This window comes from Lepidochelys kempii, chromosome 10 (assembly GCF_965140265.1).
Source record: "Lepidochelys kempii isolate rLepKem1 chromosome 10, rLepKem1.hap2, whole genome shotgun sequence".
In the NCBI taxonomy this organism is placed as follows: domain Eukaryota; kingdom Metazoa; phylum Chordata; order Testudines; family Cheloniidae; genus Lepidochelys; species Lepidochelys kempii.
The window spans coordinates 7,076,593-7,102,161 of NC_133265.1; the positions used below are offsets into that span (position 1 = coordinate 7,076,593).

General features: G+C 53.0%; 2 protein-coding genes across 2 annotated transcripts in view; one reads left to right on the forward strand and one right to left on the reverse strand.

Annotated features, from left to right (window-relative positions):
- SLC5A10 (solute carrier family 5 member 10) overlaps positions 1-25,569 on the reverse strand; it is an 82,538-nt gene that overhangs the window by 27,095 nt on the left and 29,874 nt on the right. The window contains exon 6 of the mRNA XM_073361791.1: positions 23,553-23,688. Within this exon, the coding sequence (XP_073217892.1) occupies positions 23,553-23,688 (136 nt within the window). The remainder of the gene's footprint in view (positions 1-23,552; positions 23,689-25,569) is intronic.
- FAM83G (family with sequence similarity 83 member G) overlaps positions 1-25,569 on the forward strand; it is a 32,857-nt gene that overhangs the window by 4,772 nt on the left and 2,516 nt on the right. Inside the window, exons 2-4 of the mRNA XM_073361792.1 lie at positions 11,446-11,613; positions 18,769-18,893; positions 19,517-20,975. Coding sequence (XP_073217893.1) covers positions 11,446-11,613; positions 18,769-18,893; positions 19,517-20,975 — 1,752 coding nt within the window. The remainder of the gene's footprint in view (positions 1-11,445; positions 11,614-18,768; positions 18,894-19,516; positions 20,976-25,569) is intronic.

Genomic DNA, 25,569 nt, shown 5'->3' on the forward strand with positions numbered 1-25,569 from the left:
GCACTCCCCGCAACGGGCCATGGACTACGGTCGCCCACCTGCGCCCTGACTCCGTGACGCAGGCAGAGCCCAGCCGGGTCTGCTCTGCATCTGTTCGATCGCTGTGTGGCAGACGTGGCGGGAGGAGATGGAATACGGGGCGAACGGACCCAGGCAAAGCATCCCCTCACCGTCAGGGAGAACGGCCTGGCCTATCGTCCCTGACCCTGGTTCAGACGCTCCCTGCTGGCTCTGCATTCTGGTCGCTTCCCTCTGACTCATCCCACCAGGCAGATGGGCTCTGCATTCCCACTCCTTGCCTGCGGCTGGGCCCCTGGCCCTCCCCTGGCCCAGACCCCTTCGTCCGGCTGCTGGAGGCGGCCTGGCTGGTTGGGACGCTGCCACCGCATTTCATGGACATCACGAGCTCTCGCGCCTGTCCAGCCGCCTCCCTGTCGCCATCCCTGTGTGCGCGCGTCGGAATGGAGCAAGCACCCGTGGGGGCCTGGCCGTGTCCACCACTGCCCCGTCCGCACGCTGAGCTCCCAGAGGGGGGAAATAAAGAGGTTGCATTGGAGCCTCGCAGCAGCAGGAATCCCTGCTCCAGACAGACCAGAGATGCATGCATGGCGGGGAGGGGGATCCTTTTGCAACAGCATACCAATTCAGCGCCTTTCAGATTGATTTAGCTGGGGAGCAGGGTTTGTGCAAAGGGGTGGGGAGTGGGAGAGACAAGAAGTATGATCCAGTTGCTCAAGAAGGGCTCAGGAGATTTGGGTTCTGCTCCCAGCAGTGCCACAGATTCCCGGTGTGACCGTGGGCAAGTCACTGCCCCATTGTGCCTCAGTTTCCCCAGCTGATGAGGATAGTCTCCCAGGCAGGGGGCATCGTGAGACTCTGTTCGTTGCCCTCCATGATGTGCTTTGAGATCCTAGAGCAGAAGGTGCTCTAAAAGGAATGGGGATTATTAGGAGTTTACGAGTAGCTGGATTTCTCTGGTCATTCCATTGTTTATGCCACTCAAGAGAGTATGAGCCAGATCCTGACCTGGTGTAAAGGGATGTAGCAGCCCCATCAGCTATGGAGCAGGCTTGCAGTTGCTATCCCTGCAAAGTTAGCCAGGTCAGACCTTCTCTCTGCCATACCCACGGTTGCCGCTTTCTAGCTTCAGAGGTTTTCTTCTTACTGCGCTTAGATCATCTGGGTCATCCCATGATGAAATGGAAAAAGTGCTACAAGGCATTTTACCTACATCATCTGGAATTTCCTATTACAGCCAACGTGACTGTCTCCTGCCGACAGCTTGTTGCTTCATGTTCTGGGTGGGCATTGCCCTGCGTCTGGCTCTGAAGCAGCTGGGAAGCACAGCGGCCTTTCTTTCCCTGGCTTAGGATAGCGATCCTTCATGCAGACTCAGCACTGAGCCCTGATGCCAGCCGCAATTTGGAGGCTGAGCACATTTGGCCCATTCCAAACTAAAAAGAAAAAGAAAGAAAAATCCCAACACCAAAGCAAAACGCTGGGGCTGCTAGATGTCTACATAAGAGCAAAGTTCGGGCACCCATGCCAGCACAGCCATCAGCTTAGTTTGCATGCTCCATGGGAAGCCAGGAGGGCATACACCCCTTCCACTGGGTGTTTATTACTTAGCAAATTCTCCTTTGGCGGAGGGGGAAGCAGCTCGCTTTCTCAAGATAAACTCCAGTTATTTAGACTACAGCTTCTCAGAGCTTGTTCAGAGCTACGTGCATCTGTCTGCGCTGATTCAGTCTGACGAAGGGGATGTATGCCCACCGGGTGCTAAGTTCAGGCAGGGCAGCGTTATCTAGTGCAGGGGCTCTCAACCTTTCCAGACTACTGTACCCTTTCAGGAGTCTGATTTGTCTTGCGTACCCCCAAAGTTTCACCTCACTTAAAAACTACTTGCTTATAAACTCAGACATAAAAATACAAACGTGTCCCAGCGCACTATTACTAAAAAATTGCTGACTTTCCCATTTTTACCACATAATTATAAAATGAATCAATGAGAATATAAATATTGTACTTACATTTCAGTGTATAGTATATAGGGCAGTACAAACAAGTCATTGTCTGTATGAAATTGTAGTTTGTACTATCTTCGCTAGTGCTTTTTGTGTAGCCTGTTGTAAAACTAGGCAAATATCTAGAGGAGTTGGTGTACCCCCTGGAAGACCTCTGTGTACCCCCAGGGGTACGCGTACCCCTGGTTGAGAACCGCTGGCCTAGTGGTTATGGGACAGGATGGGAGTCAGAACTAAATCCTACAAACACAAAGTTAAGCCCTCATGTAGGTATCTGCAGGATCGGGGCCTACATGGCTAAACATTTTGCTGAGTTTAGGGACTAAATGTAGTTTTGGGACATAGTTGGAATGGTAACCAGGAGAAAAAGTGGTTATGGATGTGGAGGCAGGAGTCCTGAGCTCTATTCCTGTCTCTGGGTGGGAGTATTCCCTAGTGATTAAAGCAAAGGAAGGAATGCAGAACCCCTGATTCTATTCCCAGCTCTTCCAGTGACTTGGTGAATGACTTTGCTGTGCCTCAGTGCTCCCTATCTGTACAATGGGGAACTATAGACACGAGACAAAGAGGCACTATTCAGATTAGTTTTAGGGCAGGATTCAGGTTCAAGAACACACCAGGATTAAAGCAGACCTGAGTTTTGACATGGCATTGAAATCTCATGGACTATTCTCATGAAATTCTGACCCCAACCAGCTGAAAACCTCACCGGCTCAAGAGTACTCCCATCTCAAATAGGGGAATTCTCAAGCGATCAGTTGTTTTCACAAGACTTTGGCTCCAGCGGAGCTGAAATCAGAATGTATCAAAAATACTGGCCTGGAACAAAACTGTAGGAAGTGTTTTCTGAATCTGCCCTCAGAGTTTGCATTAGAGATTCTAGGTCTGGTTCATGTCTAGTATAATCAACCTTATCTACCTGCCAAGGAAGTTGTGAGGTTCAATTAATTACTGTTTGCAGAATGTTTCATGAGACACCGATGAAAGGTACCAGAGAAGGGACAGAGACAATTAATATTAGTCATCCCACTTATAGCTTTCCCAACACATTATTTCTCTAATTGTCTGCTTACTCTGCGCTGATAATATATGCTCATTAAACAAACAGGCAGTAGGCCCAAACGTTGGTCTTTGATGATGCAGAAAGTAGGTTAATAGGAATTCCAATTTCCCCTATAAAAAATGATCCCACAGTTCACATGTTTTGATCAAAGCACCCTGAAATGATTCTGACCTCCCTTGTGCTTCCTGGATGGGAACGGGTTTTGTACGTGGCACAGCAACGTCCCTTAGACGGACTGTGAGCTGGAGACCTAGATAAAACACCCCATTGTTTCTCAATACCTGATCCATCCAAAAATGCTGCACGGCTGCATGTTCTAAATACCTTGCCAACGAGTTGGGATTGAGGGAAGACAACGGAGCCAATTGGAATCTGCTATGGAGTGGAGAGTGTCTGGGCTTGGATCTAGGGCTCTCCTCCACTTGGGTTTTTTTTACCTAGCTGAAAGCATTTCAGTGGGGGGAATTGTCTTGACGACACACCGGCGAAGAGAGGGGAAAGTCGCCGTGTGCAAAGGGTCCGATTCCCCACTGCCTTGGATCCAGCATAATGCTTTTATACTGTCAAATGCTCCAAAGTCAGAAAGGCAGCAGTGACCGGTCCCTTTGCAGGGGAGTAACTGATTATCTGAGTTACAAGGGGAAGGATTTCAGATAAAGTCTTTTTTCTCCAGAGCCGGGGAAGCAGCCAGTGCTGTGCCCCACGCCTCGGAAAGGGCTGTAATCAGCATAGAGTGCCGGCCTCCTGCTTCCTCTAGCACACAGGACTTCATTCTTTGCGGATTAAATCCTGCAGCTGAATTTTTGCCCTTCTCATACTGATTTCAGGAGGTTCCTGCGGGTGGACCTGTGAGCAGGGTTTGACCTTGTGCTTTTGAACTCTCACAGGAATGGGGGATGGAAATGATTTGTTATTAGGCCACCTCGCCCACCCCCTGCTGACACCCAATTGCAATCATGGTCCTCATATGCAATCTGTCTTGCAGCAGCGTCTAGAGATCCAAACTGAGCATGAGCCCCGCCTTGCGCTCGGCTATGTTGTGCAAACACACAGCAAGAGACAATCCCTGCCTGAAGAGCTTACAAGCTAAACGGACAAGAGCACACAAGGGGAAACTGAGGCACAGGGAGGGGCCATGACTTGCCCACGATTCAACCACCCATTCTGTCCACGGCAGAAATAGAACTTGTCCAGTCAAGACTGGGTGTCCTTTCTGGATGATGTGCGTCAACCAAACACACGTTACTGGGTGCAATACAGGGGTACCCAAGGCGACATTTCATGATCTCTGAGAGAAAGGAGGTCAGCCCAGATGATCTCCTGGTCCCTCCTGGCCTTGAACTCTATGGAGCCAGGTCTCCCGAGACCTGGTTCGCTGCCCTAGCAGCAGGACCCCAGTTGTTCCCTACAGCCCATTGTCTAGGGCTTTGCTCAGCCTAGTGTTCTAGATCACTTGGGATTCCCATGGGAGGCTATCCCACAAGCCAATCGATTTCACTGGCCGGATGGTTCCCTGCTATTTGTGGCAGGGCAGTGAGCAAACCTGGACAAGGCAAACTCGCCAGAACGTGCTGAGGGGTTTGGGTTTTTTCACTGGGAGGCCCACAGTTGCTTTGCTGCAGCGCTGGCTCTCAACTTTGCTCTGCAGAGAGAGAAATGCTTCCTTTCGGATTCCTGGCAGGGAGCTTTGCCTTCAGAAACAAGCAGCCGATGCAAAGAGGAGATAGGACAGAGCTTCCTTCGGGGCTGGGAATACCATCTACCTTGCAACATCAAGACCCTAGGACACATGCTGCCTGGAGGCACCCATCCCAACTCCACTGCCCGTGGCCAGCAGTCACTAGAAGGGACCTGCATCATGTAGGGTTTGTGGGTTTGTTTCTCGTTGATTTTATTTGTAAAGGTGTTTCCCACGTTACAGATTCTGTAGGTGATTATTCCTTGGCACTCACTTCGTTCTTTTCATTTCAAAGCCCTTTGCAGCTAACCCTCAGGGGCTAAGTATTAGCATCCCCATTTTCCAGGGTCTCAGGTTCCACGTGGAGGGAGTGAAACAGAGAGGCTAAGGCCCATATCCTCAGAGGTATTTAGGCATCTCACTCCCAGCGGTTAGGTGCCTAAAGAGACTTGTCCAAAGGCATAAGGAGAAATTGGTGTCAGAGCTGGGCTCAAGACACAGGAGGTTCTGGCTCCAGATCGTGCTGGAGTAAAGCAGGACTGGGAATTTTCCAGGGCCCGACTCTGGCCTCATTTACAGCATGCATTTTGATTAACTGGAATGGAGCCGCTCCTGATTCACACCGCTATCAGTGAAAGGAAAACCAGGGCCTCTTGAAAACCTGGATTTGTGCAGGAAATAGCCCAACTTGATTATCATGCACATTGTGTAAAGAGTTGTCACTTTGGATGGGCTATCACCAGCAGGAGAGTGAATTTGTGTGGGGGGGTGGAGGGTGAGAAAACCTGGATTTATGCTGGAAATGGCCCACCTGATGATCACTTTAGATAAACTATTACCAGCAGGACAGTGGGGTGGGAGGGGGTATTGTTTCATATTCTCTGTGTATATATAAAGTCTGCTGCAGTTTCCACGGTATGCATCCGATGAAGTGAGCTGTAGCTCACGAAAGCTCATGCTCAAATAAATTGGTTAGTCTCTAAGGTGCCACAAGTACTCCTTTTCTTTTTCCGTTCTAATTGTGGCTATGACATTGAGGCACCTTCCAGCCTTCAGCGAGCCATTCACAGCCTGATATTCATAAGTCCACGTACCCCACTGAAGTCAACAGGAGCTAGGAGGACTTCGTATCCTTGCAAATCAGGCAGTCAACCCTTCTGCCTCGGTTTCCCCACCTGTAAAATGGGAGTGATCATACTGCCATGCCCAGCACATGGGACGTGGGCAGATTCATCCACTGTTGCTCATAAAGGGCTTTGAACCTTGCTAAGGGCCAGGTAAATGAGAAGGGAGAACACATTTGTAAATGATTCTTTTTGATGCCTGCAATAAAAGACCCAGCATAACATTTCCCTTCTCGCAGCAACTCCTGGTAGCCAATGGGGCAATGAGGGGTGGGCGTGCACCCTAACGTCTCCTCGAAGTGAGTGAACCACCCAGATTCCTTTCCTCCTGGGAGCTCTGTTCCAACTCTCCTTGCTCCTGAAGGGAAAGTTCCCCCGCAGGAATGTGAAAGCAGGTGTCTAAAGAGCCGTGTGATGTCCCTGCTCCGGAGGCAAAGTACAGCCAGGGAGCTGCAGCCGAGCTCTGAGCCTTTGAGTAAGCAGCAAGCAAACAAACAAATCAGCAGGCCCGAGTCACTGTTTCGGGTGCCAGGTTGGCTCTGTCTGCCTTTGCAATGTCCTCTCGGTCATGCCCCTTTATCACCATACCGCAGCCACGGGAAGCTCCCCCAGCAAAGCCACAGTGCCCCCACCACCCCGAGCTGCTGCAATGCGAACAGCCGTGAGCACACACGCCCAGGGCCTGGAGATTCAGGGTTCTGTGGAACAATGGGCGGGAGGCAGATTTCCAGGGTGGCTTTTTCAAACCTGCTCGGGATAGGCCTCTTTCTGCTCCCACTGCGGGCAGCGGCAAAGCTCCCACGGGACAAAGTGGGAGCAGCAGATATAGGCCAATGCTAAGCTCCTTTGAAAAGCTCTCCCTCCAATGTCTCCTTGAGTTACGCTTAAAACGCTTCTACACCCAGCAACCCTCCAGTGAATCCAGATGACTTGGCAGGGGCAGGAGGTGCAAGCCGACATAGGACCAGAGGATAGGAAAGGACCAGTCCCTTGCCATCACAGGCAACCCCAGCATCGCATCCCATTCATAAAACAGAACAAACTCCACCTGGGAGTGCAGTCTAAATAACATAACCAGGATGTGGAAATCAGGTCATGCTGTACACTCCAGTCACTTAAGCTCTCCGTGTCTCAGTTTCCTAATCTATACATTGATGATAATCAATCTTCCCCGCCTGCCAGAGGTGCTGTGATGCTAAATTAATTATGCTGCTTTGAAGGCCTTGGATGAAAGGTGCAATATACGTGTCAAGCATAATTCTGATTCTACTGCACCTGTACGAGGAAAACATTCCAGGGATTCTCCTAGTATCAACATGTGTGTCTGGGTTTGGTGCACAGACAACGTACTCCCATCACAGCTAACTTTCACTGTCCAGCTCAAATGATAATCTCCCATCAGAGCCTCACACTTCATCGGAGTGGGGGAACCACGGTACACGTGGCAACTCCATTCTCCTCCTACAAGCAGTTACTAACCCAGAGCCTCCTAGGAATAACTGAGGAGACAGAGAAGTAAAGCGTTGCAAGTGATGAACCAGACCAGGAGCCAGCCGATTCACACCTCAGCACCTCTGTGCTGTCTCCTGACCCACAGCAACTGCAGGAGAATTCCCAAGCGTGCCGGGCAAGGCAGTGAATGGAGTCCCGGTTTTAGCTTGCACTTCAGCACAATGGAGGTGGAGCATCAGCTGTTTGACATGTGATTGACATATGTGCCACGTACAAGAGCTCTGGGAAAGAATGGCCTCTCTCCATGCAGCGTGCAAAGCCTCATGGGAAACTCAGGCTCCAAAATCTCCGAGCCTCAAAATAAATGATGGGGTATTCAGCAGACAAGGGACAACGCATCAGCTAGTATATCTAGAGGGTGAGAGGAAACTTTCCCCAGAGCGCCTACTGCCGGGTTCTGCACACCTCCTGGGGCTGGCCCTCTCAGAGACTGGGTACCGGACTATTGGACATGGGTCTGATCCTGGGTTCCTATCCCCGCGTGGCATTTCCGCATTGCCGGGCTGTTGAACAGACCCCTGCTGGCTTTAAGCTGTGCTTTCCCCTCGCCCTGCATGTCACTTGACTAACCCCATGCAGCTCCGACTGCTGTTCTGCTGAGCTCAACCCTGAGATCAGGCCCTGCTGGAGGGGGCGAATTCCCAGACAGACACAGGGTAAGATTCTGTGCCACGCCAACTCGCAGCTCTGGCAGAAGGAGGGCAAATGTGACAGTAAGCCCCCGTTGTGTGCCCTGCCAAGCCTCCTGGGGATGAAGCAAATGCCCAAGCGCAGCTGAGGCTGGGGGCTGATCCGAGGGATGGCAATCCTGCAGGACTTGGCGCTACAAACACCCACCCCTCCAACACACACCTCTCTTGCACCAGGGCTCATGAGGGGAGATGGGCACAGGGATGCCCTGTGCGACGCCTACACCGAGGGAATTCTCCCCAGCCCAGCTGCAGGCTTTGCCAGCCCGCAGGGGCCACGGCAGGTATGCGGCTCTCCTCTGGACAGCTCAAGCGAAGCTCCACCGAGTGCTGCTTTGGGGTTTAAAACGACCCTGCGAAAGGAGGCGTTTAAAGAGCCAGGTGACGTTGCTGCTGCGGAGGGCAAAGCTCAGTCATGGAGCTGTCTAATGGCAGGACTGGAGCCCCAAAGATGACGGCCCATGGCTATGGACACAGTAACGCCGCACACGCAATACAGGCTAACAGCATCGCCCCCCTGCCACTCATCCCTGCCACAGCAACCTGCCATGGCTCCTTACTGGCCCCCCCAAAATAACAGCTCGTGCTATGGTGGATTATGGCACACGTCCCCGTGGTGGGGAACCGCACCAGGAGGTGGCTTTGAACCAGCAGGGAGTCAGCTCCCCCCCACTGGATCTTTTGAAGTGGGCTGTAGCCCACGAAAGCTTATGCTCAAATAAAATTGTTAGTCTCTAAGGTGCCACAAGTCCTCCTGTTCTTTTTGGGGATACAGACTAACACGGCTGCTACTCTGACAGCTGTGTTTGTTTGCACATAGGGAACGGCATCCTAACCAGCACAGTGGGTCATATAAACAAAACAGGACAGGCAGCAAGACGCGACACAGCCAGCCATGACATGCTGTAGTTAGGCAGCCCGGTGGAAGGGACACACACGTATTTCCATCCAACAAAGGAACGGTTGGTTCTACCCAGTGTATATTTCCCAGTGAGCCAAACTGCACAAATTCTCCTCAGTCACAGCACCTGATTAAACAGAGCAGCTAGGCGTGATCCCTTGTAAGTACGACAAACTGCCAGCGACTTTCAAGCAACACTGCCGGCCTGCAGCCGAGCCAGTTTTTAAGAAGGAAGGAAACGTCACTGCAGGTCTTACCTCTGGCCCAAAGTCCGTGGCTCCCAACTTTTCTCTGTGTCGGCACACATTGATACCTTTAATTATTTTGAGGCACGTCACCATATTGTCTCCAAATCAACTCACCCTCTTATTGCCGCGGTTTAAGCTGTGTACCGCCCTTGCAATTCATAGTCTAGACAATAAAATTAACGATGTTAGAGTACGGCTCTGACACAAATCAAACTACAAGGGAAGGGTTTTTGGTTCTCATATGTAGTTTTTCAAAAAATTCCGCAGCACACCTGTGGGGAAATGCTGCCCTAAATCATCCGGGCAATGTTTGTGGCTTTACGGTCAGGTTTCCCTGCTCCCCTCCTCCCCGCTGCAGAGCGAAAGACACACCTAAACCAAAAGGGGAAGCCGTGAAACTGGCCGTCTACAAAGAGGCACACTGTAGCTGAGGCCTGGCCTGACATGAGTAATTAACACACGGAGGCCTCGTTTCTTGGAGGATAGCATTTGGGAGCAATACTCTGAGCTCTGACATCCTTCGGATATGGGAATCTTGGGTGTTTCTGGGAGCAGCAAGAGGTAAGGCATTTGCAGGCTAGGGTTGCCAACTTTCTGATTGCAGAAAACCGAACCCCCTTGCCCCGCCCTGCCCTGCCCCCTACCCCGCCCCGAGGCCCTGCCCTGGCTCACTCCATCCCCCCTCCCTCTGTCGCTCACTCTCCTCCACCCTCGCTCACTCGCTCATTTTCACTGGGCTGGGGCAGGGGGTTGGCATGCAGGAGGGGGTGAGGGCTCCGGCTGGGGTCCAGGCTCTGGGGTGGGGCCAGGGATGAGGGGTTTGGGGTATAGGAGGGGGCTCAGAGTGTGGGAGGGAGCTCAGGGCTGGGGCTGGGGGTTGGGGCGTGGGAGGGGGTTCGGGGTGCAGGCTCCGGGTGGCGCTTACCTCAGGTAGACTGGAGAGTGGAGTTGTAGCGTGGGGATTTTCAAGGGGTGCTTCCTCCACGGGGCTCTTCTGACCAGCGGTGGGGAAACGGGGGGGTGCATTCAGCTCAAGCAGTAGACGCTTGTGTTTTTGGAGCTAAAGGACCCAGGTTCTAGGCCCAGCTTCTCGGAGAGGGGGATAATATATCTTGGTGTCTCCATTCTGCAAAGCATGTGTGAAGGCTGCCATCTTGGCCAACATACCAGGGCCTTCCGGTGCTCAAAGCATGAGCTGCTACAGTTTGAGCTAAAGAGTCAAGGCTCAATAGCTGGCAGTTGTAACTGACCCATATCCTCTGTGTATTGGTGGGGGGGACCCAGCAAGAGCCCCAGGGCTCCATTCACAGCGGGGGGCTGAATTTTCAAGGCACAGTGTGAGTTTGCAGAGCTGAGTAAGGTCCAGCTCTCATAAAGACATGGCCTCAGGGGTAATTTCCATTGACTTCTAGGAGACTGCTTCCATGGGTAAAGGTACCACCAGTGCATAAGCACCTGCAAGATCAGGGCCCTGAGCTGGGGGGGTGTGTGTGGTTCTGATGGGAGTTCGTGCTACTGGTCCTAGTCTTGGGACCTGCTCCGAGTGCAGCTCCCTGCCAGGGAAATACGGGGTCCTCACCAGGTGAGCCCCATTTGTTTGCATCCTAGTCAGATCACAAGATCTTGGCAGTTCAATTCACATCACCCTGATGTCCGTCTTGCTATGCTTCCAACTTCAGCTCCAACGTGCACTGAGCACGTGCTACATCCCAGTCCGCTAGAGTTGGCGACTGATGTTGGATCTTCTTTGAACAGGGGGGTTGCTGGCTTCCTGTTGGTACCACGCAGAATTCTACATAGCGGGTGTCAATCCAGAGGCAGATAAAATCATGTGAGAACTGCCTTGGTGGGGAAAGTAGCGTGGTAAATCAGAGGGAAATCTCACTCCCTTAGAGGGCTAGAAACACTTGGATGGCACCAGCATAACCACACTGAGGACTAGTAAACATTTCACAGGGCTGGTCTTGCCCCAGGGATCAGGGAAGGCAGGGACTGTCTTTTTGTTCTGTGTTTGTACAGCGCCTAGCACAATGGGGACCTGGGATACAACTGGAGGGGGGCGTGGATCCTGTAATAAGTAATAATAATTTCAGTCCCTGACTTGAGGCGGAACAGCAGGGGTCAGTCAGTGAAGCTACTCACGGCACTCTAGCCTGTGTATATCATTTGAACTCACTCTCTCCTGCCCTTTCCCCTCCCTCCACAGGTCGTGGCTGTGGTCATGGACATGTTCACGGACGTCGACATCTTCAAGGACCTCCTGGACGCAGGCTTCAAGCGGAAAGTCGGAGTCTACATCATTGTGGATGAGACCAACGTGAAATACTTCCTTCAGATGTGCGAGCGAGCACAGATGCATGCCGGGCACCTGAAGGTAAGAGGGGCACAGAGGGCATGGTGCCATGCTGTGGGTTGCTATAGGCAAGCAGGATTAGTCAACCAGAAGCTAGGATAGAAAAATCGGACTTGATTCTGCCCTGGTGTCCTAGGTGACCTCCGTGCACAGCGAATGCATGAAAAGGGATGTCAGACACGAGCCTGGCTGGGTGACGATGCACAGTGCCAGGTGTGGGAGAACCAGGCCCACTGCACTGGCATCCTCAAGGCAATGGCACTGAATTGCAGCTGCACACAGCGTTAAGACTGGCGAGTGCCCTGGCCAGCACATTTCTCTCACGCCCACAGGATGACAACCTGAAATGGAGGGCTGCCTCTCACTCGGGACGCCACAGCTGGGCCCACAGCTGGCTAAACAAAGGGAGCTCGGCGGCAGGGGAGACCATTCCAGCTGGTATTTTCACCCAGTTTACAAGCAACGGCGCTCGCGCTGCCTGTAATTATCGTTTCAAAGGCCGAAAAGCCGATGGTGCCATGCGTCGTTGCAACGTCTCCTGGTTCGTTCTCAGAGCTCTGCCTTGGCTCAGGAGGGGGCAGAAAGAGGCCAGCTGGGCATGTGATCCCCACAAGCACGCCTGAGGCCCAGCTTTCCTTCTAGGCACAAATGGGGTGCAGATCTCCAGCAAGGCCCCTGCTAGCCCCTCTGGGCACCTCCGGGGGAAGGGAGTGTTTGTATAAAATGAAGGGGAGTGCTGGCTAAGCCAGGTAGTGGGGCCTAGTGGCTAGGGTGCTGCACTTAGAATCAGGCATCCTTGGCACTAGTCCCAGCTCTTCCCCTGGGCAAGTCACCTCCCTGCAATGTGCCTCAGTTTCCCCAGCTGTAAAATGGGGATAACGATGCTGCCTTCCTTCGCAGAGTGCTGAGAGATCACCTGCTCAGAACTAGTGAGTTATTCTACCAGTGTCCCCAGCCCCCGCTCTCATTTCGGTTTGAGAGCATCCACAAAGCAGGCGGCAGCGGTCGAGTTAAATCAGTGCCGGTTTCTCCCGTAGACAAGGCTGAAGCTGATGTCCAGGCCTAGGCCGTCCAGCGAAGCGTGGCTGGCAGCCAGCTCAGAGCCAGGCTTGGAGTGAAATACAAAGAGGTTGAAGTGGAGGGAAGGAGCAGGACAGATTGGCTGATGCCTGGGCCAGCATGCTGCCACATAGGGCTTCAATCCATGCCTTCTCGCTGGCCCGCAGGCCCTTGAGTGGACCTGTCTGGGAAATGGCCGACGTTGCTGCTTGGCTGGGCACAAATACAAATTAATAATGGTGCCCAGTGAGGCCCAAACCACAGCAGCCCACCCACCCAGCTCTGTCTGCTGCTGGGAAAGGGGATGTTTGGAAGGCCAGGATCCATTGGCTGGCTGTCTCTTCAGGGCACAGGCGTCTCTGAGGCGTGGGGGAGGCTATCCGTATCGGTAGCACGTGTAAGACCCGGAGGCTGCTGGAGGAGGTGGGAAAGGCCTGGGGCATGATGGAGAAGTTAGCAAGGAGCATTGGCCCTGAAGGCGTAATCCAGCCCCATGTCCCCACTGCACGCAGGCCGAAGAGCTGATCTGGGTACAGGTGAAACACACAGCGAGGAAGGGAAGGGCTAGGAATCCTCCCCCAAGGTCCCGGAGCTGCCTCTGCAGCCCCCCAGCCCAGCCATTCAGCAGGGGGAAGATCTGTGGAGTCTCCGGCCCCGCATGCCTGGTTCTGCCCAGCCAGGCTCTCTGGCCGCCAGGTCAGTAGCTCTGTGGCAAGCCTATGGGATGATTGGGTCTATCGCCTTCAGGCAACCCTGCAGCCAGGGGAAGAGAAGAGACCGTTGAAAACAACAAACAAGGCTTTCCCATTCCAGGGCCTCCACACGCTGCAACAGCAAGGAGGCGGGATGGGGGGGGATACACACACACACCCCCAGCGTCTCCTGCGAGCTGTCAACAATGTTTTGGTCATTCCCATTAATGGCAGGCAGGGCCGGATGGCAGCAGAACAGCTGCTGGCTCCAACCACGGTGATGTCAAACACCCAGCCCGACACGGCACCCATGGAGAGAGAGTAACAACGGAAGGAATCTGCCAGCACAGGGTGTGTTCACACTCAGGCAGGGAGCAACTTGGCTTCAATGTCCCTGTCCTCCTGTCCCCTTATCTTAACAGGAGAGACACGTATTGTAACCAGGCCCTGGCAACAGGATCTCATGGCTGCCTCTGTGCTAAATACATCGGCCACACCAGGCCCAACAGGGCTAGAACGCAGACCCTCCCAACACAAGCCCCTGCCACTTGAGCTAACAGAGAATTATCATGCTGGTGGGGTTTTTATATTGACCAATAACATGTAGGATCAAGAATCACAACTAGGCAGAGCAAAATATCACAGAGATTAAACTATAGTGCGCCACACGCAGAAAACAGGGAAGATCAAAGTGTTCCTGTGTCCAAGGCCCGTGCATTGTGGGGGGCAGGGATCAGGTTCTCCTGGCTGGACAGCATCACGAATGTCTGCGATACAGAAATAAGAAACTGGGTACAGGGCATCACCATGGGTTTGGTGCTCTCAAGCTAGTCCTTCAGCTGGCATTTCACCTGCTCCCACAATATCAAGCACTATTTGGCAGCCTCTGTTCTGGAAAACATCCAAGAATGTTCCAGGTCAGGGATCTGCGTACTTTGGCAAGCTGTGTGAGAAAGTTCTCTCCAGTGCTAGGGCCAGAGATCTGGACCGTGCTAGCCAGTGTTACCAAGTCTCACTGGATGCATAAGCCCATCAGCCAGGGCAGGCATTGTGTGAATGCAAAGGGCGGATGGGCGGGTTTCCCAGCAGTGACTGAAGCCAGCAGGGCACGCCTTTGATCCTACCTACCTGCAGAGCAATGATCAAAAGCCCTCGTGCACCAGATGGGCGTGTGGCTGTTATCACGAATTCCTGATGGCTGGGAATCTTCTGGTTTCACTTTCAGGCCTGACTCCTGATTTTCCTGGTTGTACTTTAACCACTGGGCCATAAACCACTCTTGGTACAGCAGATATCTACCTTGAGGAATGCAGCCACATGGCTCCAGCCATCAAGCGGCTCTCTGACTGAAGGGTTTCCTGCCCTAAAAAGGGCATAGAATTTGCTCACCGTCAGGGTATTAACCCAGCCCTGGCCCCCAAGAGCACTCGTGAGCCTCTCACCTCTCCAGCTAGCAGTAGAATGGCTGTCCTAGGGACTGGTTTCAGAGTAGCAGCCGTGTTAGTCTGTATTCGCAAAAAGAAAAGGAGGACTTGTGGCACCTTAGAGACTAACCAATTTATTAGAGCATAAGCTTTCGTGAGCTACAGCTCACTTCCTCAGATGCATATCATGGAAACTGCAGCAGGCTTTATATATACACAGAGAATATGAAACAATACCTATTCCCACCCCACTGTCCTGCTGGTAATAGCTTATCTAAAGTGATTTCCAGCACAAATCCAGGTTTTCTCACCCTCCACCCCCCCACACAAATTCACTCTCCTGCTGGTAAAAAGAAAAGGAGTACTTGTGGCACCTTAGAGACTAACCAATTTATTTGAGCATGAGCTTTCGTGAGCTACAGCTCACTTCATCAGATGTTTACCGTGGAAACTGCAGCAGACTTTATATACACACAGAAATCATGAAACAATATCTCCTGCTGGTGATAGCCCATCCAAAGTGACAACTCTTTACACGATGTGCATGACAATCAAGCTGGGCTATTTCCTGCACAAATCCAGGTTCTCACATCCCCCCACCCCCATACACACACAAACTCACTCTCCTGCTGGTAATAGCTCATCCAAACTGACCACTCTTCAAGTTAAAATCCAAGTTAAACCAGAACATCTGGGGGAGGGGTAGGAAAAAACAAGAGGAAACAGGCTACCTTGCATAATGACTTAGCCACTCCAAGTCTCTATTTAAGCCTAAATTAATAGTATCCAATTTGCAAATGAATTCCAATTCAGCAGTTTCTCGCTGGAGTCTGGATTTGAAGTTCTTTTGTTTTAAGATAGCGACCTTCATGTCTGTGATCGCGTGACCAGAGAGATTGAAGTGTTCTCCGACTGGTTTATGAATGTTATAATTCTTAACATCTGATTTGTGTCCATTTATTCTTTTACGTAGAGACTGTCCAGTTTGACCAATGTACATGGCAGAGGGGCATTGCTGGCACATGATGGCATATATCACATTGGTGGATGTGCAGGCATCCACCAATGTGATATATGCCATCATGTGCCAGCAATGCCCCTCTGCCATGTACATTGGTCAAACTGGACAGTCTCTACGTAAAAGAATAAATGGACACAAATCAGATGTCAAGAATTATAACATTCATAAACCAGTCGGAGAACACTTCAATCTCTCTGGTCACGCGATCACAGACATGAAGGTCGCTATCTTAAAACAAAAAAACTTCAAATCCAGACTCCAGCGAGAAACTGCTGAATTGGAATTCATTTGCAAATTGGATACTATTAATTTAGGCTTAAATAGAGACTTGGAGTGGCTAAGTCATTATGCAAGGTAGCCTGTTTCCTCTTGTTTTTTCCTACCCCCCGCCCCCAGATGTTCTGGTTTAACTTGGATTTTAACTTGAAGAGTGGTCAGTTTGGATGAGCTATTACCAGCAGGAGAGTGAGTTTGTGTGTGTATGGGGGTGGGGGGGATGTGAGAACCTGGATTTGTGCAGGAAATAGCCCAGCTTGATTGTCATGCACATTGTGTAAAGAGTTGTCACTTTGGATGGGCTATCACCAGCAGGAGAGTGAATTTGTGTGGGGGGGTGGAGGGTGAGAAAACCTGGATTTGTGCTGGAAATCACTTTAGATAAGCTATTACCAGCAGGACAGTGGGGTGGGAATAGGTATTGTTTCATATTCTCTGTGTATATATAAAGCCTGCTGCAGTTTCCACGATATGCATCTGAGGAAGTGAGCTGTAGCTCACGAAAGCTTATGCTCTAATAAATTGGTTAGTCTCTAAGGTGCCACAAGTCTTCCTTTTCTTTTTGTCCTAGGGACTGCGGCACAGAGAGAAACGAAAGCTCATATATGTGTAGGCAACACAGCCCCGGCATCCGACAGGTGCCTGGTGTTCTCTTACCCATCACATTACCTGGCCAGGGTTGCATGGGGAAGTGATTTCCATACGTCTGGGCTGTGTGGTGTTTAAATGTCAGCCACCCAGCCCTGAGATTAAGATTAATGTTCAGCTCAGGAAAGATCCAGGCTAGTCGCAAGGGGGGATGCCGGCGAGAACCCTGGTGCGTTGGCAGAGCTGTGGACGGGGCCAGGACTGGAACAGCAGATCCCTGGAGACAGAGTCCAGGTTGGATTCTCCCACCTAGCTCTCACTGGGGGTGTCTAGACTGCTTCTGGTACTGAGCTTCCCGGCACCGGTGGACAGAGTCACACTAGCCCAAATCTATCTACCTGGGTTGGGAGGCTGGCAGTGTAGAAATACCCACGGAAGTCAATTGCCAGAATGGTGCAAAGCAGCCAGGACACCTCAGAGAACCTGACCCTATTTGGCAAGTGCTTTGAGCCGGATCATGCAGGATAAAAGCTGCTAAAGAAATGTAAGTCGTTATTTCAGTGTCTACAAAGCAGGCTCAATGCACTTGGTGAATACCGCACAGGCTTGGGAAAGCCAGACAGTTTCTTAAGCAACTGCTGAGTGTTTGCAGTGATTCAGGGGTTGGGGGAAGCGGCTGTTGTGTTTTCTGAACAGTCATCTATCTTTGTGTGCGCTCACTTTTGTTTTCTTCCCACTGGAGATTAACACATTTTACTTAAAGCAGTTGCTGCTATGAGAGTGAGGAGGAGGGAGAATGAAACATACCTTGAGACCTGGGTGTTTTGCTCTGCTGGGTGTGACCCGAGAGCCTCTAATGGTCCTTTGTGAACTTATGAAAAGGGTTGGCCTAGACGGAGGAGCTGGATTAATGCGCTGTTAAAGGATAGTAAGTTAACAGGGATGCACTGAATCTGGTGACAGAATGAGGTCAGCCTCTAGCTTGTTTTCCTGGATGTGGAAATGTAAACAACAACACTTAGCTTCTAATGTGCTTCCCATACAGGGATCTGAAGGCACATGGGGGTATTCTCCACGTCCCTACGGGTCAGTCCACACTAGCGTTCTTACCTTGAGTTAACTGGCGGCCAGTTATTTCACCGTCAGTAATACAACTGTACAAGCTAGTTTGGAACACTCTCCGAACGTCCGTTCCAGGTGACAAGCATTTGCGGTTCACCCAGGGCCGATCCCATCCCAGGCTCCAGCCAGTGGGTGACCGTGAAAAGGGTATAATCACAGCAGAAAGCAGAAAATCCACACAAAGCCAGGTTAGGCATTCTGGGGAAGCAGCAAACTCCTGAACTCTAGTCCCAGGTGAGCCTCACTGACTCACTGTGGGGCCTGGAGCAAGTCAGTTAACCTCCTTGTGTCTCAGTTCCCTTCAGCCATGGAGGATAATACTTAGGCCATGTCTACACTACGGGTGTTACCACAGCGCTTCACTTAAACCACTGCAGCGCCATACCATAGCCGCTTCCTTCATCGATGGAAGGGTAGTTTCCCCTCAACGGAGGTAAATCCACCTCCCCGTGCAGCAGTATCCAGGTGACCGAAGAATTCTTCCATCGACCTAGCTGCATCTACACCAGGGTTCAGGCTGGCTTAACGGCAGCGCTCAGAGGAGTGAACTTTTCACACCCCTGAGTGACGTAGCTAAATCAATCGACATTTTGCATGTAAACCAGGCTTGAGCCACCTCTCAGAGCTATTGTGGGGATTAGTCAGTGTCTATGCAGAGGTCTGAATGGTGCTTTGAAGATAAGAGCTCTGCCTTTTTATTGAGGCAAGGGGCCAAATTCAGAGCCAGTGACGGTGGTGTGAAACCAGAGCACCACTGACCAATTCTGCAGAGTTAATCCAGATTTATAACAGCGCCACTCAGAGCAGAATCAAGCCCAAACTGGCCAACAGAGGGAGCAATAAATGGAAATGGCCATTTAAAAAAAGAGCAAATCAACAGGGAGAGAGACTCAATTTTTCAGCCCTAAACAAGAGTCCACTGAGGCAGGCCAGAAGCATCTTTGTCCGGCCACGGGACTCTTTTCCCACCTGCTTCCTTGCTTTTGCTTTGCAGAATCTCCGCGTTCGCTGCACGGGGGGAACGGAATTTTTCACCCGTTCGGCCACGAAGTTCAAAGGTGCCTTAGCCCAGAAGTTCATGTTCCTGGATGGCGACCGGGCTATGTGCGGCTCCTACAGGTAATCCAGAGACAGCTCTGTCAGCTATTCCCACGCCGGACGGGGTCAGCCTCAGCTGGGCCACAGAGGAACCGTGCGGGTCGGCGTTTTATTTTTTAGGGGATTTTGATCCTCGTGATAGTGCAGAGTCAGAGCAGTGGGTAGAACCAGGCAGCATGCAGTGGGTGTAACAGCTGCTACTGCACCCCGATCCTGACCTGCAAACCTCGACACCCAGTGAACCTGACCTGCCCCCCACCCCCGATACCCAGCAATCCCAATCTCTCACCTCCGGTCATCAAACCCCAGACTTGCCTTGAGATAAGTCTGCTGCTCCTGCTAAATTAGGTGGTGGTTTTGTGAGGATTTGCTTCTAAGGCCCCGCTCCTGCCCCTTGGACCGGACTAGAACATGTGTTTGAGGAAGCAACTAGGCTGAGATGCACATAAAGCCCTTGCAGCAGTAGAAGGCAGCCCTTTATGAACTCGGCCCAAAAGGCCGCAGGATCTAGCCAGCCCCAGAGAGCACAGAACTGGGCCCGGGGTTGAGTTATTCAAGTCTCAATAGCAAGCCAGGGAGCAGGGGAACCAAGGCCGGGTTTGCTGCCATGCACTCAGACTGTTTCTGATTGGTTTCCATTCCAGCTTCACCTGGTCCGCAGCCAGGACCGACAGGAATGTCATCTCAGTCCTCTCCGGCCAGGTGGTGGAAGCGTTTGACAAGCAGTTCCAGGAGCTTTATCTCATGTCCCGGGGGGTCAGCCTGAAGTCCATTCCCATGGACGAGGAGCCAGAACCTGAGCCGTTCACTCTGCCCTCTCTCATGCCCGTGACCCCAGCCAATGCAGTGGTGAAGAAGTTGATTAACCCAAAATATGCCCTGGTGAAGGCCAAGAGCGCAGAACAGATCAGCAAGATGTCGTCCGAGAGGCAGGTGGGCACTGGCAGAAACATGATGGACAGCAAAAACAAGGCCCTTCCCGAGGGCCAAAGTGCCGAGCAGCAAAACGACATGGCTGACCTAGCCCCACCCATCCATCCTGGCCTCCTCAACATGGAGAAGGCCAACATGTTCGATTACCTGCCCACTTGGGTGGAGCCAGACCCAGACCCAAGCGAAATCTTGGGGTACATCAACATCATTGACCCCACTATAAAGAATGTGAAGCTGTCCCAGATGAACCGCATCAAGGTCTGTGACGTCGCCCACGCCAATGTCCAGCACAGGCAGATGCTAAAGAACAAGGAGTTGAAAGCCAAGAGAAGCCAAGAGCCTTCTCCAGCCACCTCTCCGACCCCAATCAAGGAAGCTCCCAAGCCAGTAGAAAGCCCCAAAGCAAGGAGTCCTGGGGAGGACAAGAAAGGAGCTTTGGCTATCCTGGCCATGAGCCAGCACCTGAAGCAGCCCACAGCCGCAGAGACACAGAAGATGGACGTCAGGCCCCCTGTGCCAAGGCCTCGGACAGTTGACGTCACGGACTTTATCTCCAAAAGCGGTGTGCTCTGCAAAGACACGGCTGCCCTGCTCGGGGACGCCAAGGAGCAGCTGCACCACGGGGCCGAGCAAGCAAACGCAGATTACAGGCCGGATGAAAACCCCGCACAAGCTCCAGCCGCGGCCAGCCATCACCAGCTGAAGAGGCAGGCAGCCGTATTCCAGGAAGCCCAGGGCACAGCAGCCATGTGTCCCGCAAACGGCCTGGAAGGGGAGGACGATGAAGAGGACTATTTGACACTCAGCGATCAGGAGAGCTATTCCAGCAGTTCGGCCACCCACAGCTACCACCCCTCCAATGCCTCCTCCACCTCGGACGAACTCTTCGAGGTGAGAGGTCGCTTTGGGCCGCTCCGGAGAACCAACTCCGATCACATCCCCAACGGGGGGAACCTGCACTTGCAAAGGAAAATGAGCGACCCCCACATCAGCCGGGGCACCTACGTCAGCCCCCTGGGGAGCCTGCAGTCGCCGCCAAACGTGCGCTTGGAGGACACGGGCCTGAGACGGGACGATGCTACCGAGGTGATCAGGTGTGTGCTGGGAACGGGCAATAGCCCGCGTGCTGTCCTGGATGGAAAGGGAGCACTCGCCAGCAAGGCCGGGCAGGTAGGATGGCTTGTCATATCAGCCTCTTCTTTGATTCCTTCTCCTGCCCTGGAGCCTGCCTGTGCTCCGCGTGCTGCTCGGGGCCGGCTTTAGGGACCATGACACCCTGGGCGAGCTTGTATTTTGGCACCCCTGCTGCCTCCTCTGGCCCCCCATGCATCCCTCCTAGCCCCTGCTGCCTCCCCAGGCTCCCCTATCACTCCTCCTGCCCCCCGCTGCCTCCCCAGGCCCCCCACCCATCTCCCCCACCCCCTGCTGCTTCCCTGGGCTCCTTCCCACTGCCCCGGCCCCCGCTGTCTCCCCAGGCTCCCCCGACCCCCATTGCCCTGGCCCCCGCTGCCTCCCCCAGGCCTCCCCACCCTCCCACTGCCTCCCTGGGCTCCCTACTCCCCCAGACCCTCACTGCCTCTCCATCCATCCCCCCAGACCCCTACTGCCTCTCGGGGCTCCCCCCCTACCATTCCCCCTGGCCAACAGGCCCCTCTGGCTCCCCAACTTTGCCCAGAGCTCCCTTCTACAACCTCGCACCCCAGGCCCTCCCCAGTCCATGCCTCTAGACCACGGCACCTGGGTGGTTGCCCATGTGGTCCACCCATAAGGCCAGCCCTGATGCTGCTACCTCTGGGATCCTAGGTACGTCCAGGGGTGGCTCGACCGTATGCTTACCCAAGCGGGACATTACCTCTCCAGCTGCTGTGCAGACATAACCTGCGAGAGGGGCTAAGGGCCACCTGGGAGCAGAGCAGAAACAGCCCCCCACATCCCCTTGTGAAGCTCTTTTCACCAAGCCATATTTCAGGCTCCAGGAAAAGGCCCTTTCAGCAACAAACACATGTGCCATGGCATGACGCACAGGTGGGGCCAGGGTGGCCCAGGCAGGCAGGTCCCTCCCAGGCTTGCTGTTTAGCTCCTGATAAAAAAACGATTAGCATCAAAGAGAACAGCACCTGGCGCGGAATGACTCAGAGGCACACGGCGACAGTGCAGTGAAATAGGGATGGTGGAGAACATTGCAACAGTCCGCAGTCAGCACTTTTCAGGCCTACTCACGCTGCAGAGCCACAGCAAGGAACATGCTGATCATTTGGGCTTGGTTTTATTTGTGGGACAGCTGTTCCCACAAGGTGTGGCCGTGCCTGGACACACCCCGCTTTTTAGCATCGAACACTGAGGTTGCTGGTTCGCTGCTCACCTCTTGCTACATTTCCTTTTCTAAAGGCACAAAAATTAGTCCAGGGCCAGCTTTCCCTTTCCACCTTTCAGTGCGTTCCGTCATTCGGGAACTGATCCTCCACGGGCAGAAATTGGAGCTACCCAGGTATACAGGATCTCAGGATCCAGTCCTCAATGTAGCTCTAATCTCTATAGGCAATGAAATTTACCAGCCCAGACCCAATATACGTCCCTGCGAAGATGCTAAGCGAACAGCCAATGCAGTTTTACTCATTCATCCGAAAATCCCAGCACTGCGTAAAGCTGGCTGTGCCAAAACCTTTCAAGCATTGCTATAAAGCAGTCTGCTCTGGCCCCGCTTCCCAGCCACTGTGTCCAAAAACTGGCCAGGTAGCTTTGTCTTGTGATTAGGGTTCTTACAGTAGCTTCTTTTTGAAGGAAAAAGACACCAAGGAGTCAAGTGGTCGTCATTAGGAACACACAAGAAATCTCAACCAGCCGTTAGCAAGCCAAATTCCTCCCTGGTGTAACCTGTAGAAGCCCAGAATCCACAGGGTCATTAATGGAAGAGTTACACCAGATAGGAATGTGGCCCAGCAGCTAGCGATGGGCCTAAACGGCAACCCTCTCCTCTGAACCTTTGTGAACTTCGGTGGGGCATTAAGGATCCAGCGTCCCAAAGCTCAGCCAGTCTGTGGAGTTTTGGCTCCAAACTGAACCCCGAAGTGGAAAGGGCCTATTTCCCATTTGGATGCTGCTGAAATCTCACCACATCAGATGATCTTGCAAAGCTTGCACCATTTTGCAAGGCTTTAAACCGTGATTTGAGGAGTTCAGCAGCTCAGACATAGGTGAGAGGTTTACCGCAGGAGTGGGTGAGTGAGATTCTGTGGCCTGCATTGTGCAGGAGGTCAGACTAGATGATCATAATTTTCCCTTCTGACCTTAATATCTATGAGTCTATAAGAAGAGCTGGTGCCACTGAATTTCAGCCCTAACCCTGTCCCCCGTCCCCCCCCGCCCACACACATATCCCTAGACCCAATTGGGATTGAAACACCTCATCTCCAACACAACAACATAACACTCCTTCCAAAGCATTTCACTAGCTGTATGCATACACCACCACTGAAATGCAGCCACCTCTGTGGTGGGGGACTGCAGCCCACGGTGCCCTGCACACACTAGGAGGGGAAAAGGGGAACTTTTGACCAAGGATACTCAGGCAAATCCCATGCTTTTTGAAGAGCACCCTGCGGGCTGGCTAGTGTCCATGCAGAGGGACTCAGCATGCTGTCCCAATGTGGCACAAGCTGCCCTTCTGAACCGCAGCGGCTTTTGCTCAGTGACAGGCAAATTATAAAACCCTGCCGACACTTCCCCTTTGCTGTGTCTGTACCTCACCTGGATAGAGAACCCGGCTGATCATCCCCGGCATGATGATAATCCCCAACGGCAGCATTTTCAAATAGCTCGCCAGGATGGAGCCGGCCTTGGCGTGACTCAGGTTCTTAGCCGAGAGAGACCTTTGCACAATGACCTGCAAAAGAGATGGAGACATGACCAGTTGCAGCTTAGTGCTTGAGAAATTGGGCCTCAACCCCCGTGTCATGTCCAAACTCGACCCAAATTTTGCAGCCCAGGCCCATCTGGTCCTCGCATCCTGCAGGGCTGCAGTTCTGCTCCGAACAGGATCTGCTGGGATTATTCCAGAAGATCAGAACGGCCCAGTGCCGCCCATGGACTTCCCCCGCTGGAGATCCCAGCTCCCTGCATGCAAGGTTCCACCTCGCCCGCCACGGGGCTGAAGCGAGAGCACTGCATGCTGGGATAGGTCGTCTCCGCAGGTCGCAGCCTTGCACAACAGAGCAGGAACGCCGCTGCGCTCGGCCTTGGTTGAGATCAATCAGGTGGGATTGCTGGGTTCCGAGCTAGCGGCTCACGCGACACTCAGTCTGGCAATGCGGGAGTGCTGCTCGGTGACAGGCTCTTGGTCTTTGTTCCCAGTGTCAGGGAGGCTGTGTCTACACTACGCGGTAGTCGTGTACTACGCGGTGGGGGGCGGGTTTTACCGCCGAAAGTGCAGCGTAGACAAAGCCTTCGAGCAAGGGGAGAATTTGCAGGAGAATGTGCCCGTGTATATTGAGAGACAGAAGCATTGCTAAGTCCTCGGTTCAGTGTGGCACATTCCCGTTCACACTGACCCTCTCTATCCTGTAATGAAGGAGCCGTTTCCCCCCCCCACACACACACACACAATTAAATTCCAGATTCCCCTCAAAAACATATACCTACATGTAAACGGCAGCCCTGCCATCCAACCCTACACACACAAACCCACTAGTGCTCACTGCGTCCCATGACCATGCGTGCCCCTCCTGCTTTGCCTGCTGTGCCTCTCTGTGCTGTCCTTACACGCGGGCTGAGCATCCCACTGCTCCGTCCCCGTCTCTGCGGTGCCGTAGCAGTGAGTGGAGGAGGGGGGACACAATGGACGGAGCATTCCCAGAGCGTGCGAGGCCTGACACTGTCATCTTCCAAGCACCAAACAGACACCCGCCCACGCAGCCTCACTCACGGGGCTGTTGCATTAGTGCTCCCATTTCACAGATGGGGAAACCGAGGCAGAGGCGTTCAGTGCCTTGCCCAAGCAACTCAATAGCAAAGCCAAGAACGTAGAGCAAGGGTGGCTGGTTCCCAGGTCTCTGCTGGCACCAAGCTTCTCCCATCAATGGCAGGGCTGGATTCGGAGCCTCTCCTAAAACAGCCAAGTCAGTGGAAGGGCTGCAAAAAAACCCAGCTCAGCTAAACAGCCCCTGCCAACCCCCACGGCTTCATTCTCAGGGGCTCAGCAGCTCTCTGTATTACTAGGCCACCTGTTCAGAGGTGCCAAGTGCTCCTGACCCTGACCCGTTGCTGTTGTAATCTTGGGGCCCGGGAAAGGCCTGCGTCGGTGACCTCCCTAAGCAGCAGCATCGCTCTGGAGGGGCCGGAAGCCTTGTCCCAAGTCAGAACGGCCAGGCTTTCCCTGACATTGTGCCTTGACCCGTCGTCTACAGCTGCAACGAGCAGGCACCCCACAGCCACCACGAAGTTACCGCGGGCTCACTCCTCACGCCTCAGGCCCACAGACCCAAGCGACCAACCCAGGCGGGGGCTGGCCCAGGTAGTCGAGTGGCTCTTTCCCGGCCTTTCCGTCCAACCAGCCGGGGAAGATGCCGAGTGCGGAGGCTGCTCTCGCGTCCCTGTCGCAGTGACTCAGAGGAAGTCGCACGGCTGAATCACGGCCACGCGGCACGAGAACCAGCCTGCCAGTCTCGCCTGGGATTTCCCCTGACAAGGAACCAAAATGAGGCTGATTCACAGTAGATGGCACAGGGGCAGGATGGGGAGGTGCCACCTGACAAGCATCAATCGGGGC